Raw genomic sequence first — 17,259 nt, 5'->3', positions numbered from 1 at the left:
CTCTTTTCTTTTCCTTCCTTCTTTCCCAACCTTCCTCCCTCCCTCCATCCCTTCCTCCCTCTCTCCCTCCTTCTTTCCTTCCTTTCCATCCTTACTTTCTTTCCTGGTCCTGGGACTTGAACTCTGGGCCTGGTCACTGTCCCTGAGCTCCTTTTGCTCAAGGCTAGTGCTCTACTACTTGAGCCACAGTGATTAACTGGAGATGTGTCTCATGGACTTTCCTGCCTGGCTGGCTTCAAATCATAATCCTCAGATCTCACTCAGCCTCCTAAGTAGGATTACAGGTGTGAGAGCCCAACTTATAACCTATATTCTTTTCTAATGTTGGTATTTAGTTTCCTTTTAACTATTGCTTGATGACTTTCCATAAATTCCAAAATGCTGTGTTTTCATTTTCACTCAATTTAATGTACCTTTAAATTTCCTTCTCATGCTTTCTTTGACTCATAGATTATGTGCAAGTATGTATTGAGCTTCCAAACATTTGGGAATGTCCCAGAAGTATTTCAGCTATTTATTAGTAATTTAATTCTGCTGCTGTCAGAGCACACACTTTGACAGCTTTGACTCTGCTGTACGTACGGAAACTTGTTTTATGGGCCTGAAGAGGAGACTGTCTCAGTAAGTGCTCCATATGCTCCAGATGAGAATGTGTCCATGCTGCTAAAGCAGGCTCCAGATCCCCGTTTCCCACAAAAACGGGCATCAAACTGCACTTACACTCACAGAAAAACTCAAGCTCAAATTTACATGAGGTTCTGCATCTTTCTCAGCTATGATAAGAGTTCACAGAGGATGTATTAGCACAGATATGTCTCTAAATCACATTTTTTTTCTTTTTGGCAGTACCAGGGATTGAACCCAGAGTCTCACTCTTGCTACACAGCTGCTTAACCACTGAGCTATAACTCCAGTCAATTTCTGCATTGGTTATTTCTGAGATAGGATCTCATTTCCTTCCTGAGTATATGCCCAGATTGTGATACTCCTGATTTTCAGCTTCTTGCAAAATCTGGGATGATGTATCCACAATCATGCCCAACTTCTTCTGTTGAGGAGACTCAGGGACTTCTCTGCCTGGGCTGGAGTGGAATCACAATCCTCCTGATCGCTACCTCTCATGCAGCTAGGATGACGCGTGTGCTACTGTGCTTGGCTTACCTGGCTCTTGTGTGTGAGTGGATGTGTGTGTGTGTGTGTGTGTGTGCGCGCGCACTAGTCCTGGCTTGACCCCAAGATCTAAGCACTGTCCCCAAGCTTCTTTTGCTCAAGCCTAGTACTCTTAATACTTGAGCCACAGCGCCACTTCCAGCTTCTTTGGTAGTTTAGTGGAGCAAAGAGTCTCATGGATTCCCCCATCCAGCCTAGCTTCGAACTGTGATCCTCAGATCTCAGCCCCCTGGGTAGCTAGGATTACAGGCATGAGTCACCAGTGCCAGGCAAAAGTTTTCCACTTTTAAACATGGATGCAACACACACACACGCACACACACGCACAGAGATTAAAACATCTGAGGATGGAACCCACTCCTCCCAGTGGAAATGTGGGTTCAGGCCCCTCCTTCCTCGGGGGGCTGAGACCACTGCTGTGGAGGACGGCCTCAGTGACAACCTACCTGCCAGCGGCTCGGATCCCTGGCTGGGGACACTGTGAGGAGCATCCTGGAGGACATAGGTGGACGTGGAGAGGGGTGATGGGCAGATGCTGCTGGCAGGGACATAGGGGGCGTTGTAGGACGCACTGTAATACTGGGGGTGCTGGCTCTGAGCGAAGCTGGGGTAGGAGGGATAGTCCTGAAAGAGAAATCGAAAACCAAGAAGGAGTGAGTGCGGGGGGGGGGGGGGGCGGTGAGTGGGGCTGGCGGGGTTGGCCACCATGTCTCCTAGGAGACTAGAAGCCCTGGGGCAGTAGGGGCTGTCCCTGGCCCCATCTGGGCTCTCAGAGGCAGACCCCAAGAGCAGGGGTGGGAAGAGTAGATTCAGGAGTGGGGGGAAGAGAAGTGGGTGGGCACTGGGCATCACTTCTTCCGAGGGTGTGTGTGTGGGGTCCCGCCAAGAGGGAAAAGCCCATCCAGGTCTGCCTCTTTGCGGGGGGGGGGGGAGATGGGGGGGGTTGGGGGGGCAGAGCACTGGAGCTCTGGCATGTCAGCCCAGTCCTTCCTGAGGCTACTCCTGGACCGCCCCTCACTGGCACTCCCTGCCTGCCCTGTGTATGCAGCCAAGGCAGCAGAAGGTCAGCAGGTGACCCTGCTGGACAGGAGTGTGTCCCTAGCAACAAATACATCTTCAGTAATTCCATAAATATGAACTAAATCAAGGAACGACAAAGACTGCCAGGAGACTACCTATGCCGGGAGGTTGCAATTAAGCCAAACAGATGCACACAGACCTTCCCTGCAGAGCATCAGCATCTATTCAGAAGTCACGGAGCCCAATTCAGTCATACCATTCACTTTGGTCAAGCTTAGCAGTGGTCACAGGCTCTCCCCGGTCCCCATCAACCAGGCTATGCCCACCTGGCCACCACTGGCCAGCAGCCAGCGGCTGTCCACCTCAGGGGACACACCTAGAAAATTCATGGTCCTGGGCTCAGCCCAGGCCTAGGGAGTCAGATCTCCAGCGGACTTTGCTGCCAGAAGGTCTTATGGTAAAATGGATAAACATTCAGAATTAGGAACCCCTTCTGAAGCACTGTTCCACTTGTAAGCATTTTATCTAAGCTGGCTAGATTTTCAGTTCACTGGATATCTACAAAAATCTTTCACACAGCTTTTGTATTTTCCAAGTCAAGTTGTTCAGATTCTTCGGTCCAAGATTAACTAGAGGACAGCTCAGATTTACATGAACCTTTTGTTTAGAAATAATTTTAGACTCACAGGACAGGTATGCATGGAGTAGCTGGCGTGCCCACACACCTCTCCCTCCCCCCCTTTTTTTTGGGGGGGGTTCCGGTCATGGGGCCTGAACTCTGGGCCTGGGCACTGTCCCTCAGCTCTTCAGCTCAAGGCTAGCGCTCTACCACTTGAGCCACAGCACCACTTCTGGCTTTTTGCTTTTTTTTTTTTTTGCTTATGTGGTGCTGAGGAATCGAACCCAGGGCCTCATGCATGCAAGGCAAGCGCTCTACCACTGAGCCACCTTCCCAGCCCCTTCTCCCTTCCCTTTTTGAGAAGGGTCTCACTATAGAGCTCAGGATGGCCTTGAACTCGCCATCAACACCCTCCTGCCTCCAAGGGCTGGGATTATGAGGATTAATTTTTTTTGGGAGGCGGGGTTCTAGGGTTTGAATTCTGGGCCTCACATATGCTAGGGAAGTACTCCACGCATGAGCCTCTCCATCAGTCATTTTTGTGTTGGTTGGTTATTTTGAGGCCTAGGCCAGCCTGGACTGCACTCCTATTTTTGCTTCCTTGTGTTTCTGGGATGACAGGTGAGAGCTTCTGTGCTGAGCCGATGTGCTTACCCCATAGCTGGGATGAGCATCCATCAGCATGCAGTTATTGAATGAGATGGAGCCTCATAAACTTTAACGTCTAGGCTGGCCTTGAACCATGATCCCTGATCTCTACCTCCCAAATGATTAAGATTTTAGCTTGAGCCACCATGCTTGGCCCTATGCTGGTGAATTTTAACAGACACTCTAAGGGAATGGAGGGAATTGCAATGATGGTCAATATCCAACTGGCTTTGGTTGGTTTTACTGCATTCGTGAAGCCCATGCTCTATGGGGTCTCAGCACAGGGTGAGGTCAGCAAGACACCACTGCCTGGTGAAGCCCAGGCTCTGGAAAAAGAACATGCTTATACTCACACGGTTCACGCTTGCCTGGGGCTCAGGGCAGGACCAGACATCTTGGAGGTGTTCTTAGTAGATCCTTCCACTGGCCTTTTGCACAATCTGGCCCTTGGAACCTCCAAAGCCAGAGCCGAGGCCAGTTTCTGGTGGGGACAGTGTGTGTTTGGGGGAGCTGTGGAGTGTACCATGTTGGGGAGCACGGAGAGGAAGAAACCAACAAACCTGGTGCATGCCCCCGAATCCAGCTGCATTGCCGAGCCCGTTGGTGCCTTGATAAAGCCCTGCCGTGCCTGCAGGGGACAGGGAGACAGGGGACTGGTGAGCTTTTTCCTTCAGGGAGGGAGTAGGAGGAGTGGCAAAGCCAGGTGCCACCCTGAGACCGGAGGCCATGAGAAAGAAAAAAGTGGCACACACAGCACAGTCTGACTCTTTGATAAGAATTTGTTGTTGTTGTTGTGGGTTGTGGGTTTGAACTTAGGGCCTAGGCTCTGTCCCTGAGCCTCTTTTGTGTTCAAGGCTAGCACTCTACCACTTGGCCATGGTGCTACTTCCAGATTTTGAGTGGTTAATTGGAGATAAGAGTCTCACAGGGACTTTGCTGCCCCAGCTGGCTTTGAACAGTAATCCTTAGATCTCAGTCTCCTGAGTAGCTAGGATTACAGGCATGATCCACTGGCACCAGGTTTGATAGGAATATTTTTAATTAATGGTTTACTTAAAAAAAAATATGGCTGGATGCGGTAGCTCATGCCTGTAATTAATTCTAGCTCCTCAGGATGCTGAGATCTGAGGCTCATGGTTCAAAGCCAGCCCGGGCAGGAAAATCTGTGTGACACATCTGCAACTGACCACCAAAAGGCAGGAAGTGAAGCTGTGGCTCAAGTGGTAGAGCGCCAGCCTTGAGCTATAAACAGCTCAGGGCCAGTGCTCAGGCCTCTGAGTTCAAGCCCTAGGACTGCCACACATACACAAAAAAAATTATGGTAAAATGCATGTGACATAAAACTTCCCCTCTTAACCATTTTGAAGGGCTTATTTTGGTGACTTTAGGTCCATTTCCATTGTTGGGCAAACATCTACCTCAGAGAACATTCTACCATGCTGAATATTGCCGAAGGAGAAACAGAGCATTGCTCAAATTTAAGTCACAAAGCAAACCTTCTGGGGCCTGAAAAGCATGTTAATCTCCTATTCTGAAATAATCTGAGGTTGAAGGAAAGGTATACAAGGTATACCTTATATGTCTTAAGGTATATACCCAGAGGTCTCATGCACTTGGATACGGTAATTTTTTTTCTTTTACTTTGCCACAGAGCTCTGAGATGAGCCATAAATGATGAGACACAAACTTGTTCCCAGCAAAGAGCATCAGGAAGCAATAAAAAAGCAAAGGCCCTAACAGTGCAAATGAGCAGGTTGGAAATGCAGGACAACAGCCAGTGGGAAAGGAGCTAGACAGAAGTCACTGGCAGGCACGGCAGGCACCATTCTCAACTCAAGGGGAAGGAGATGGAAGGGCTCAGGGGCTGGGGCCAGCCACATGCAAGGATGAGCCGTCTGGGTAGAGTCTGTTCCCAGCCCTGCTGCATCTGATGATCTGTTCTGCTATGGTTCTCACATGGCAAAAGCAGCCACTGTTACAGTTAGTTCAGAGAGCTTTAAATTGGTATCATTGTGCAAGTATCCTCAGGATCTAGACTTTGAGCATTTCTACGCCCATCCCCATTCCCAAGGGTCCCAAAGGCCTGTTTGTAGTCAGTCCCCTCCCCTACCATCAAGTCCCTGCTGGACTGTTACTGATTCAATACAAGCGTTTCTAGAAACTTACGGAACGGGGGTCACGCAGTATGCATATGTACTTGTGTCTGGCCGTGTTCACTTAGCAGGATGCTCTAGAGGCTCTTTATGTTGCTGGGTGTATTGATACTCTGTTACTTCATTTGCTAGGCTGGTGGGTGCTCTACCACTTAGGCCTCACTCTCAGCCCCAGCCCTGTTTGTCACTGGTTATTTTTGAGAAAGGGCCTCACTTCCTGCCCAGGAGTGAACCTGGGTACAGTCCATCTATTTTGGGCTTCTCATCCTTGCTGGAATGTCAGGTATACACTACCACATCCACCTTTCCTATAGAGAAATGGAGTCTCCTGAACTTTTCTGATCTGGAACCATGATCCTCACAATCTCAGCCTCCCAAGTAGCCAGGATTACCACTCTGATTAGGCCTTTTGTACAGCACCTGTTCACACTAGAACTTGAGGCCCAGGAATGCAACTTGCCCAGAGTCCCAGACCTGATGTTTATTGTTTTATTCACTCATTAATTCAAGCAAACTAAACATGCTGGTCTCAGGGGAAATGATTCGGATGACAGCAGATTTCTTACCCTAGACTATGAGAGCTAGAGAGAATTGGCTCAAGTGCGTATGGAAAGAACCATCAGCCCAAAATTCTGTTTCCAGAGACAACAAACACCCTAACTGAAGGGAAAAACCAAGGCATTCTTAAGAACCTGAACAGCAGATCTACCCCCCCAAAAATTGGTACAGGGAGTTCTTGAGGTTAAAAGAAGATAGCCAAAAAGGAAAAGCCCTTATGGAAGAGAGTAAAACATGAGTAAATGAAGATACTTCAGCTCATTCCTCTCTGTATTGACATTGGCCATATCTGATAGCCAACTTGGCCATCAAATTTGTGGCTATCCACCCATCTCATCGTTGTGTAAAACACTTGCCCGGGTCCATAGTCAAATCTCCCTAGTCTTGTGTTGGGTAGTTGCTGGAAGGACATGGAGAATTTTCCAATCAGCTGCCACCCTCATGAACTTGGGGGCACTTTATAAAAAGGGCCCTAAATTCTGACTGTGAAGGAGGAGGTCAAGGAAGGCCTCCCGAAGGAAACAGCCTTGAAGTAATGTCCAAAAGAGAAGAGGAAGCTGTGGGGAAAGAGAACAAGGAGGCGCATGACTCCAATGGCCTTCGGTCTCTATCTCACGATGGCTGTATGAAGGCCCAGGAAGTTCACAGTGCCTATCCCAGTGCCATAGGCTGGGGTCCCACCCCATCCTCAAGGCTTGCCCAGACACAAGCAACAGCAGGTCTACACTAGCCTCTTTCACTCAAGGTGTCTCTTTGGTCCCAGTTACCATGGCAAAGCTGTGTACCAAAAATGAGAACTCCTACCCTGGGAAGACCTCTGGATGTGTGGTTGTCTTGTTTGTCAGCTTTTACGGTGCTGACTTAGGGCAGGGTAAGAATGTGAATCTCATGTGGCCAGCGCTGCTTTTCCAAGAGAAGCCAGAAATCTGGATTTCTATGCAGGATACCCCAAGTTTTAAATGAAGATGATATATATAAATAAAGATGACATATATAAATGAATTGGAGAGAAAAAGAACAACAACAACACACACACACACACACACACACACACACACACACACACACACACACCCCACCACCATCACTACCCCTACAGCTGCAGGTGTGGTCCAGGTCCACAGGTCTCTGTGCTGTGACCTTGAGTTAAGGAAGGCAGAACAATGGAAGACTGTCCTGTCCCTGGTGTGACACATTCCGCTACACAAAGGCCCAACCTCAAAGGAGCTCAGGACCCAGACAGTGGACCTTGTGTGGGTTTGCAGAATCACAGCCAAACTTCCAGTTTGTAGAATGCTCTAGAGGACTGAGATGAAACTTTCCCAGCCTCCCAGAGGGGGCGTCTGGAAATGAAATTATGTGAAAACTCAGAAAATAAAGTTGATTCCAGGGTGATAGCCTTGAGTTTGCAGACTGAGCTGCACAGTATTGTGTTCTGCCTGTTGTCACCCAGCAAGGAGTGGTGACCCCTCCTGCCTGCAGGTGGAGGCTCCTCAGCCTGGACCTCCCCTCTCTTTCCCCCTCTTTCCCCTAGAGGCCCCCCCCCAGCAGGGTGCTGTGAGGACCCCCTGGCCTGTGTCCTTGGGCTGATTTGATCCTGATCTAACCCAGAGCTCGTTGCCCCAAGGCTGGTTAGGAATTCCAGTGTCTGCCCCCCCACATTTTGCAAAGCCGCCTGATGAATTTGACCCTCCTGATAGGACTCACACAAGCTTGAGTACATTCCATTTCTGTTACTGGTGACTCTGAATGTCCCCTTCTTGATCTTCTGTCGTCTGGGTGGCCTCTGCCGACCATGACATGGGAGACTCTCCTCTCCTCTTCTAGACAGGCCAGGCTTCAACTTTCATCCAAGCCCTTGAAAGCCTTTCAGCCATCAGCCATTCACCCATTGTTAAACAAATAACACCTGTTTACCCAGCACTCACCCTTCCCCAGGGGCTGATGGCTACACACACTTTGTCTGTGACCTCTCCCCCACCCCCCACAAAGCCCCAGGGAGCAGGGAGGGCAGGTCCCCTGGAGGCCTCAGCCCAGCTCCAAAGCTCAGGTGCTCTGTGGGCTGAGTCCTACCTGTGGGGCACACACAGCACAGCCACCTAAAGCTATCCCTCCCCCTCCCCCGCCATGGTGACATGGGATAGCCTCAGGGATAACCCAGCAATAAGCACCCTATGTCAGTTGTGCCTGTACTGGGCCCACAGCAAAGGGAGGCCCGTCCTGTCCAGTCAGGTCTGTGGTGACTCCCAAGAGCATGGATCCTCCAACTCAGCCAAGTGTGACCACTGCTGGAAGCTGGAGGACACCAGACTGCACACGGGCAAGACCCGTGAGAAAGAGCTGGCAGAGAGGAGGCAGTAGGCAAGGCACAAACAAGCCAGAGCAGGCAGAGGCGAGCCTGACAGGAAGCCACGCCCACCCAGGTGCCCTAAGTAGTCCGCATTGAAGAGGGGCAGGTGGCAGGGCAGACCACAGACCCCCATGGGCCGCCTCCTCCGTGTCTTCTCCTTACCCAGAACTCACAGCGGTGGAGGCCCAGGCAGGCAGGCAGCTCAGCCCCCCTCGTCCCCCAGCCTCGTTCCACCATGTTGTGTCCAGTGAGCACCCATAACAGGCCAGCACAGGGCATGCTGAGAAAGGGCAGCTGCCTTCTAGGTGAAGACATTTGGTGAGCCCCGGGTGACTTTTCTTTTCTTTTTTTTTTTTGTCGGTCGTGGGGCTTGAACTCTGGGCCTGGGCGCTGTCCCTCAGCTCTTCAGCTCAAGGCGAGCGCTCTACCACTTGAGCTACAGCGCCACTTCCGGTTTTCTGATGGTTTATTGGAGATAGGAGTCTCACGGTCTCTCCTGCCCGGGCTGGCTTTGAACCGCGATCCTCAGATCTCAGCCTCCTGAGTAGCTAGGATTACAGGCGTGAGCCACTGGCGCCCGGCCCCCGGGTGACTTTCCTAAGCCTCAGTTTCCCCATCCATAAAGTGGAGCCAAGCAAGTTTTGGGGGGATTGTGTGAGAGGAGGCAGGAGCATAGGCCAGCCCGGGTTTGATGGACACCTGGCACCCAGGTGCTCCCCTGTGTGTTAGGACCTGCTGCTGATGGAGTTGACCACCATGGCCATGAGCTACACCAGAAAAGAGCTGGAAGGGGGGTGAGGGAGGAAGAAAAGAACTCAGTTAGGATAGGTCAAAGAACAGAGCCCGGAGAAGGCAAAGCTTCTGGATATGAGGCTAAGTTCTCAGCTCGGGGAAGGATGGGGGACAGGGGGCCTGTGTCTTCTCTGTCCCAAGCAGCCAGGCCTCGGGGCCTGATGGCCACCTTCACGGCCAGACCAGCCCATGCCTCTGCCCCTCCACATCTGGGTTCAATCACCACGCTTGCTACTTGTCACAATGGCCTCATTCACAGGTAGCATAAAGCACACTTAACTGGTTGTTAAACAACCCGCATTCCTGAGAATGCCCTTTTAGAGATGCCCATCACCCCATCTCCACCACACAAGGGCAAATAGGGGTAAGGAGGGGGAGGGATGAAAAGGAAAGGGGAGGGGCAAGGGAAAGGGGAGGGGCTAAGAGGAAAGGAAGGACCAAGATGAAAGAGGGAGGGCCAAAAGGGATAGGACCAAGAGGGAGAGGATGATGAGAAAGGGGAGGGGCAAAAATACAAGGAAGGGGTCAAGGGATAAGGCCGAGAGGAGAGGAGGCGTCAAAGGAGAGGGGCCAAGAGGAAAGAGAGGGGCCAAGAGGAAAGGTGGAGAGGTGAAGAGGAAGAGGCAGGGCCAGGAAGAGCAGCTTGCTGTCCTGCGGTCACCATTGCAGAGGATTTGCACTAAACCCAGCCTGTGGCACAGCGGCAGCTGCAGGGCAGGACTAGGAGGCCGTCCCACAACCACAGGACTGAACAAGTCTTTTAGTTGATTTCAGATTAGTGGAGGCTTAGGGCATTTGGAACCATTTAGAGGATGCAGTGTTGAGAAAAGCCAGCCACATGGAAATGGGGGCATGGGATGGATGGTCCAGCTTATGGGGAAACAAAAAGTGCAAAAGCCCTGAGGTCAGTGAGGGAGGTAGAAAGAATAAAAGGTGACATACGGGACTGGGACTGGTCAGATAGGCCTTCAGGCGTGGTACTGAGCAGGGCTTGGGTGCAGACCGGGTGTCAGAGCCAGGCCTTGGAACTAATTTCTGGCTGCCACAGAAAGTCCTGGCCCGAGTACAGTGACCCATGCCATCACAGGGATCAGGAGCACCGCCTGCCTGACTTTTCCAGTGCAGGAGAAACAGATCAGTGACCACAGCCGATCCCAACACCAAATGCACTGGACTTCCTGCCGACCACCTCTTCTGGGTTCTCAGAAGGGTAACCCATGAAGATCAGCCCATGTTCTGCAATGAAAGAACTGTGTGCGGGACCCAGGGCCTTGCCCCAAGACAAACAGAAGCCAACATCTGGCCAGGAACAACCATTCTATGCTCTCTTGGCGATAAAGACAGGTTCTCCAAACACATTTTGTCAGAGAGAGAGAGAGAGAGAGCACACCAGCCCTTTGTCACTCTGCACAGTGACCTTTCTGACAATCCTAGATTGCCTTGTAGGACCGCAAATCCCACATCTGTCCACCCAAGCAAGGCACCTTGTAGACTCCATCCAGCATCTGCCAGCAAGAACTAAGCTCCTTCCATAGACCTGTAAATTCCACGTAGGTCCGTCGAAGGCACCCAGAGGGTACAGAAAGAATTTAAGCAAAAACCCAGCCCTCTTTAAAGCAGTCTCCCCCTTCCAGATCAAAGCACAGCCCCATCCCCAGACAGCCGTAATTGATTCCTTGCCTTACAACCTCACATCACGCTGTTGCTTTGAAAGGCTTGAGGCCTGAGCAGCTGAGACCTTCGCTTTTCATCTCGGCTAGATTTATTTGCCTTCGTAGGTGAGATGATTTCCAGGTCCCAGCATCTGGGTGCTGTTCCTCCTGCTTCCACCACCAGTGGCAATGGGAGGGACAGACGGGCACATTCGGGAGCATGTCACAGTGCTGGACGCACACTGGGCACCCATGAGCTGTGCCTACAAGCCCTGCCTGGATCTTGTAACTCCGTTTCCATCTCATCTAGATCTTCTAGATTTATTTCCATCTTCTGCTAGATGAGGAAATGTTACCAAGGGGCGAAGGCGCATACTACCACTCACATCTCCAGACACGAGACCTCTGGGTCCCACGTCCCCAAAGCGACCTCCACCCTGGGTCCACCTCACTGTGGCGCTCTCCTGGCCCACAGTTGCCTTGCTCAACTCCTTGCTAATCAGGAGCAGAATTCAGACATGTCTCCTGCCAAAGTGTGACTCTGCCTCATCTCTGCAAACCTTCCACAGGACTAAGCATCTTTAAAAATAAACCATTAAGGCCAGGCAGGCACCAATGCATTACACCTGCCATCTTCACTATGAAGGAGGCTGAGATCTGAGGATCGCAATTCAAAGCCAGCCTGGGCAGGAATGTCTGGGAGAATTTTATCTCCAACCAACCAGCAAAAACCTGAACTGTGGCTCAAGTGGTAGAACACCAGTCTTGAATGAAAAAGTTAAGGGACTGTGCCCAGGCACTGAGTTCAAGTCGCAGTACTGATACACATAAAAATAAAGATAAATGAAACTTTGTCCTGGCAGAGTTCTACCCCTACTGCTGGCTGCTGAATGACCCGGTACATCTTATCCCCACGAGCCTCAGTCTTCCCATCTGCCAAGTAGATGCTAAAACCAGCCCCACGTGGCAGGGTCCACTGTGAGAACTGGAGGAATTCACTCACACACCGTGTTCTACCCCGAGTTACCGTCAGTGCCCTTCTGACTCAGTCCAGTTTTCTGGTGGTTTATTGGAGATGAGTCTCTCCGACCTTCCTACCCTGCGATCCTCAGATCTCAGCCTCTTGAGTAGCTAGGATGACAGGCATGAGATACCAGCTCCTGGCCACAAATTTCTTTTGTTTTAAGCCACTGTGCCTGTGGCACGTTGCTCAGCATAGCTGAATCCCCCGCTGGTGTGCTAGTCTTCATGCCCAAAGCAGGGCGAAGCAAAGGTGTGGGAGCCTCTGGAAGGTGGGGCCTGGCAGGAGGTCATTGGGGAATGTTCCCAGAGGATCATGGGAACATTCTGATCACTCAGCTTCCTGGCTCAGGCGTAATAGTTTCATCATGTGCTCCTGCCATGATGCCTGCCCCAGCCGGAGGCCCAAAGCAATGAGTCCCAGGTCCCTGTCCTCTCCACGTGGGACTCGAACCTCCTAAACCAGGAGCCAATCTTTCTTCTTTGTAAGTTAATTGCTCCAGGTATTCTGAAGTAGTCATGTAAAGCTGACTAATGCAAGCACCCGTGTCTATGACAAGAACCAGGCAGGAGAGTGGGGCTGGGGCTACCCAGCTGTCCTTGGGCTCGGCCTGCTTGACTCACCCTCGAGCCCTGCCATCCCCGCAGGCATCACTGAGCAGCTCGGCCCTCCCTTACCCGCACTTTACACCCACAAACACCCACGTGAAGAAACGTTTGCTCCAGAATTAGTCTGTGGGCACAGACGGGGAGTAAGAGCCAGCTCCTGCCCTTGAGGTGACTCCAGCAGAAGTGGGTGTTCGCAGGTATTAAATACAACATTCACTCTTACAAAAGAGAGCAGATGGACACCATGAGGAAACTGGAGCTCAGAGAGGTTAGGGAACACACGAGGTGGTCCAGCAGGAAGGAGGCAAGCCCCCTCCACTGCCGGTACGTTCTCTTCCTCCCCAGACTCACACCTAGCCCCGTTCAACTCTCCACCTCACTTGGCCTACAGTTCGGTGGCCTGAAGCTGGTCCTGGGGCTGGGCTGTTTGCTGCCAGTCACTTGGTGACAGCTTCAGAGCGGAGAGAAAACCCAACCCCCCACTCTCACATACACAGACACAGACACAGACACACACACACACACACACACACGCACACACACACACACACACACACAGGGACCATCCTGTGCAGAAGTGTCAAGGGACACAGATACCACCACTTGAGACACATGCATGCTAGGTGTCCCCATGAACCAAAGGTGGCCACGCCCAGTGATGGATCCCAAGGTCCAGCCCTTGCTTTCATGGTGTTGAGGCCACCCTGTCCTGTCCTGTCCCACCCCGTCCTCTCGTCTCACTCCTCACCCTGTGTGTGACATCCTGGTGCTGACAACAGAATGTGTCTCTCTCTAAATTCTTCTGTAGAAATCTAATCTGTGGTGCATCAGGAAGCTGGGCCCCGAGGCTGGAGCTGTCACAAACGAGGTCAGTGCCCCAGTACAAGACCCCGGAAAGCTCTTCCTCCTGCTGCCAAGGGGGGACAGCGAGGAGACAGGGAGCTGGCCTTGCCCTGAACCTGACCACAGGGACCCCCAGACTCCAGAGTGGTGAGGAATCCATGCCACAGCATGGGATACTCTGTCATGTCAGCCCCAGGGGACAGAGATACCCAGACCCTTAGAAGAAGCAACAAGGACGGACCATGGAGCAAAGAAGCAGATGAAGCAAAGCTGTCATCTTGTGGAGCCCCTTGGTCTTAGCCGTGGTCTTTGTTACAGCAGCTGAGCATACACTCATACTGCCCAAACCCTCACCCACCAAGCAGGTTGCACATAGCTCCCTCAGTAGCAGTTCTGTCTCCTATGACATGGGCACACAGGAGAAGGCCAGGGACAGCTGTAGACAAGAGATCCTGCCAGGGGCAAGTCTCAGAGACGTCTGCAACAGCTGCTCTGGGAATTTGGAAGGCGTTTTTGGAGCCAGGCCATGAAGGCTGTTCCCACACAGCACTGCCTAGCATTCCCTCTGACCCCGCTTTGCATACACTGTTCCCCTTCCCAAGGGTGAGCCTTTTCCCTCCGAGTGAATCCAGGCTGCTTACACCTTACTCTGACCCACCGCACAAGGAAGAGGTGATGTTCTGATCACCCAGCTAGTCCCTCAGGGAGCTGGCCATTCCCTGTCATTTCCTTGGATGGACACCTGTGCCATGCTACATGGAAGCTGGCCGGACCCCTAGAGGAGTCAGCGTGAAGGAGGATGCAGGTACCCCAGCCTGGGGCAGCAGCAAGGTACCCACAGGCCTCCCTGGGTATCTTGACTACTTGGCTAGGCACGGTTGCCTGAGGGCCCTGGGCACCGGCAGAAAAGAGCAGAAAAACCACCGTGCTGAACCCTGAAAGCCTAGATGGAGAGAAAGGAAATACTGTTGCTGTTTTAAGCTACTAAGTCTCCCAGATAGTTTGTTATACAGCAATAGCTGACTCAAACACTGGGAGCAATTTCTGTTTCTTCTTGTCCTGCTCTTCCCCCATACATCATCCTCAGGAGTCTCCATCATGGGTTCCAAGGAGTCAAAGACTGCCTCAACCACGTGACATCTGTGCAGCATGGGTCTCCCTCATGGGCCTGGCAGGGGAAGTGTGCACAGCCAGTGGTGAGGAGCATCTTCCTCCTTCCTCCCCAGCCCTGGGCTTGGAACCAGGCTCTCCTCTCCTTGGCCCATTCTGTCACAAAATCTGAGATGCTGCTGGAGGCTCACACCTGTCATCCTAGCTACTCAGGAGTCTGTGCTCTAAGGATCGTAGTTCAAACCCAACCTACACAAGAGAGCCCATGAAAATCTTATCTCCATTTAGCCACCAAAAAGTCAGAAGCAGAGCTGTGGCTCAAGTGGTAGTGCACCAGCTTGGAGTGAAAAAGCTGAGGGACAGCACCCAGGCCCTGAGTTCAAGCCCCATTCTTGGCATGCATACACACATGCGCACACACACACACACATACGCACACACACATACATGTGCGCACAGAGTCATTCTTTACTTAAGAATGTGATAATCTGCTCACCAGGGAACCTCTGTGTTCCTTTGGACTATTTTGAATGGTGCACTGCAAGTCTTTTGTCAATTGCTGAGTTTCTAGCATCTCTCGCTTGCTCTGGGCTGGTGGCTTGCTCACTTATCCCCAGCTCGGCTCCTCCGAGCCACCTCCTTCCTTAGAGCCTCAGTTTCCTATCCTAAGCTATGAAGTGGGGACTGGGAGCTCAGCCCCTCAGGCTTGAGGCCTTACCAGAAACCCCCTAATATGGCTCGCGTTCAGATCACTCAGCTGGGGCTAAATGGGCCATGGGGGTGCTAAGCGATGGCCCAGGAACAGAGGTGTAAGCTGCAGAAGAGACAAATCTATTATGATTTCCTCCCTGGGGCAGGGTGGCGGCAGCTGACAGAAGGGCTTAGTTTTAAAGCAATAAAGTCAATTTGGTACGGTCTGCTGGGGTGTTTGGAGATCTTTGAAAGAGATACAGTGCGGCTGGGCAGGGGAAGGGGGTGGCGGGTTCTGTTTATACAGGGAAGAGGACAGGGTGACCTTCGCGGGCTGAGGCCTCTTCATGGTGAACTTGGCCAGGTCCAGACCGCCAGGGCCACCGCCGTTGTCAACTGAGACTAATTGGAGCCAGCTGAGCTCGGGGCTCCGCTGACCTCCCTTGCTTGGGTAGTTTCTATTTGTGCCAAATCCAGCCATCTTGGGGACGCAGCACTCAGTCTCCTAATGCTCAGCTGGGAGCCCAGATAGAGGATGCTGGGGCCTGAGGAGGCAGGTTCAAGTCCTAGCTCAGTCCCAGCAAAGGAGACTCTATTAGAGGTGGTAAGATTAAGATGGGATCACAGAGGGGCCCTCGGGGAAGGGGGGATGCCATAGGGACAGAGGTGGAAGGAGGTACCTACAAGCCTGGGGACACCAAGGGGGGTTGGGGGAGCCAGTAAGCGGCCAGAGGGACACCAGCTTTTGTATCTGAGGGACAATCGCTCTTGTATCTGAAGCTGAAGCATGAGGTTACATTCTTTGTCCCTCTGTACCTGTGACGCAGCTCGCCACAGACTCAAGGAGAGATCCGGTCTCCATGCCACAGGGAGAGAAGTAAGCCTCCACCACAGCCAAGCCTAACAGACCTAAGACGGCTCGCCCTGGCCCAGAACTGGGGTTCCCACAACCAGTAAGAAACCCAGGTGTCTAGCTTTCTGTGCAATACTAGGAAATCAAGAGATGAAGGGGGGGAGCGGGGGATGGGAAAGATTCCCAAACTATTTAGTGGAAAATATAAAGGTCCATTCATAAAGCAAGACACACCTCCAAGTATTGTTCCTGGAAAACTCCAGAAGTAAACACACAGAGAATTCTGCAGAGGTATGCACTGATGCTCATTTAAATAACATGAGGCTGCAGAGCTGGCTGACCGTCCGGGACACGGAAGTCCGAAGAAGTCAGAGGGAGGGAAACTCTCTGTAGGTTTCAGGGTGAGAAGCTGAAGCCCAAGGGCAGCAGACCCCCTTTTATCTGCCTTTAGGGGGCACAGGTAAAATCAGATTTGCTCAGATGGGGAAAACTGTGCAGGCCACAGCCAAGCTTCAGTCCTGGAGGCTGCTTGTCTCTGGGTGGAGTTGTGGTGTCTGTCTGGCTCAACTTATAGCTCTCTGCCTGAGGCTTTTCCCCTCCTCTTGCCACCCCCTTAATTATCCTTTTCCATCCTGAATAGAATCTGACCTGCTGGGGGCTGAGCCTCTGTTTCACTTCCATGAGTTTGTGGGTTTGGGTTTTTTTTTTAATGGTTATTTTTCTTCTCCTCTCCTGGATATTAGCAGGTGTTAGAGGGGTTTATTCTGCTGCTTTTCCACACAGGTTGCAGGTGCGGATGTTGGCACAGCTTCTTATTCCATTGAAACATTAGAAATAAAAATTATAAAGCCAATACTGGTGCTCAAGCCTGTAATCCTATCTACTCAGAAGCTGAGATCTGAGGATTGTGGTTTGAAGCCAGCACAGGCAGGAAAGTCTGTGAAATTCTTATCTCCAATTAAGTACCAAAAAGCCAGATGTGGAGCTGTGGCTCAGGTGGTAGAAACGTTAGCACTGAGCAAACAAACCACGATTCAGCACCCGGGCCTTGAGTTCAAACCCAGAACCAATACACACACACACACACACAAACACACACATACTCTTACAAGATAAACAAAAGACCCAGGGGCGACAATGTTGAAGCTCCCTTTCTGGGTCTTCTAATGAGC

General features: G+C 51.6%; 1 protein-coding gene across 1 annotated transcript in view; it reads right to left on the bottom strand.

Annotated features, from left to right (window-relative positions):
• The window catches only part of Eya2 (EYA transcriptional coactivator and phosphatase 2), a 113,408-nt gene that overhangs the window by 36,952 nt on the left and 59,197 nt on the right, over positions 1 to 17,259 (bottom strand). The window contains exons 5-6 of the mRNA XM_042694520.1: positions 4,018 to 4,085; positions 1,617 to 1,794 (exon numbers count right to left, since the gene is read on the bottom strand). Of these exons, the coding sequence (XP_042550454.1) occupies positions 1,617 to 1,794; positions 4,018 to 4,085 (246 nt within the window). The remainder of the gene's footprint in view (positions 1 to 1,616; positions 1,795 to 4,017; positions 4,086 to 17,259) is intronic.

This window comes from Dipodomys spectabilis, unplaced genomic scaffold (genome assembly GCF_019054845.1).
Source record: "Dipodomys spectabilis isolate Male_0828 unplaced genomic scaffold, ASM1905484v1 ptg000175l, whole genome shotgun sequence".
NCBI lineage: Eukaryota > Metazoa > Chordata > Mammalia > Rodentia > Heteromyidae > Dipodomys > Dipodomys spectabilis.
This window is presented reverse-complemented; position numbering and strand designations above follow the sequence as displayed.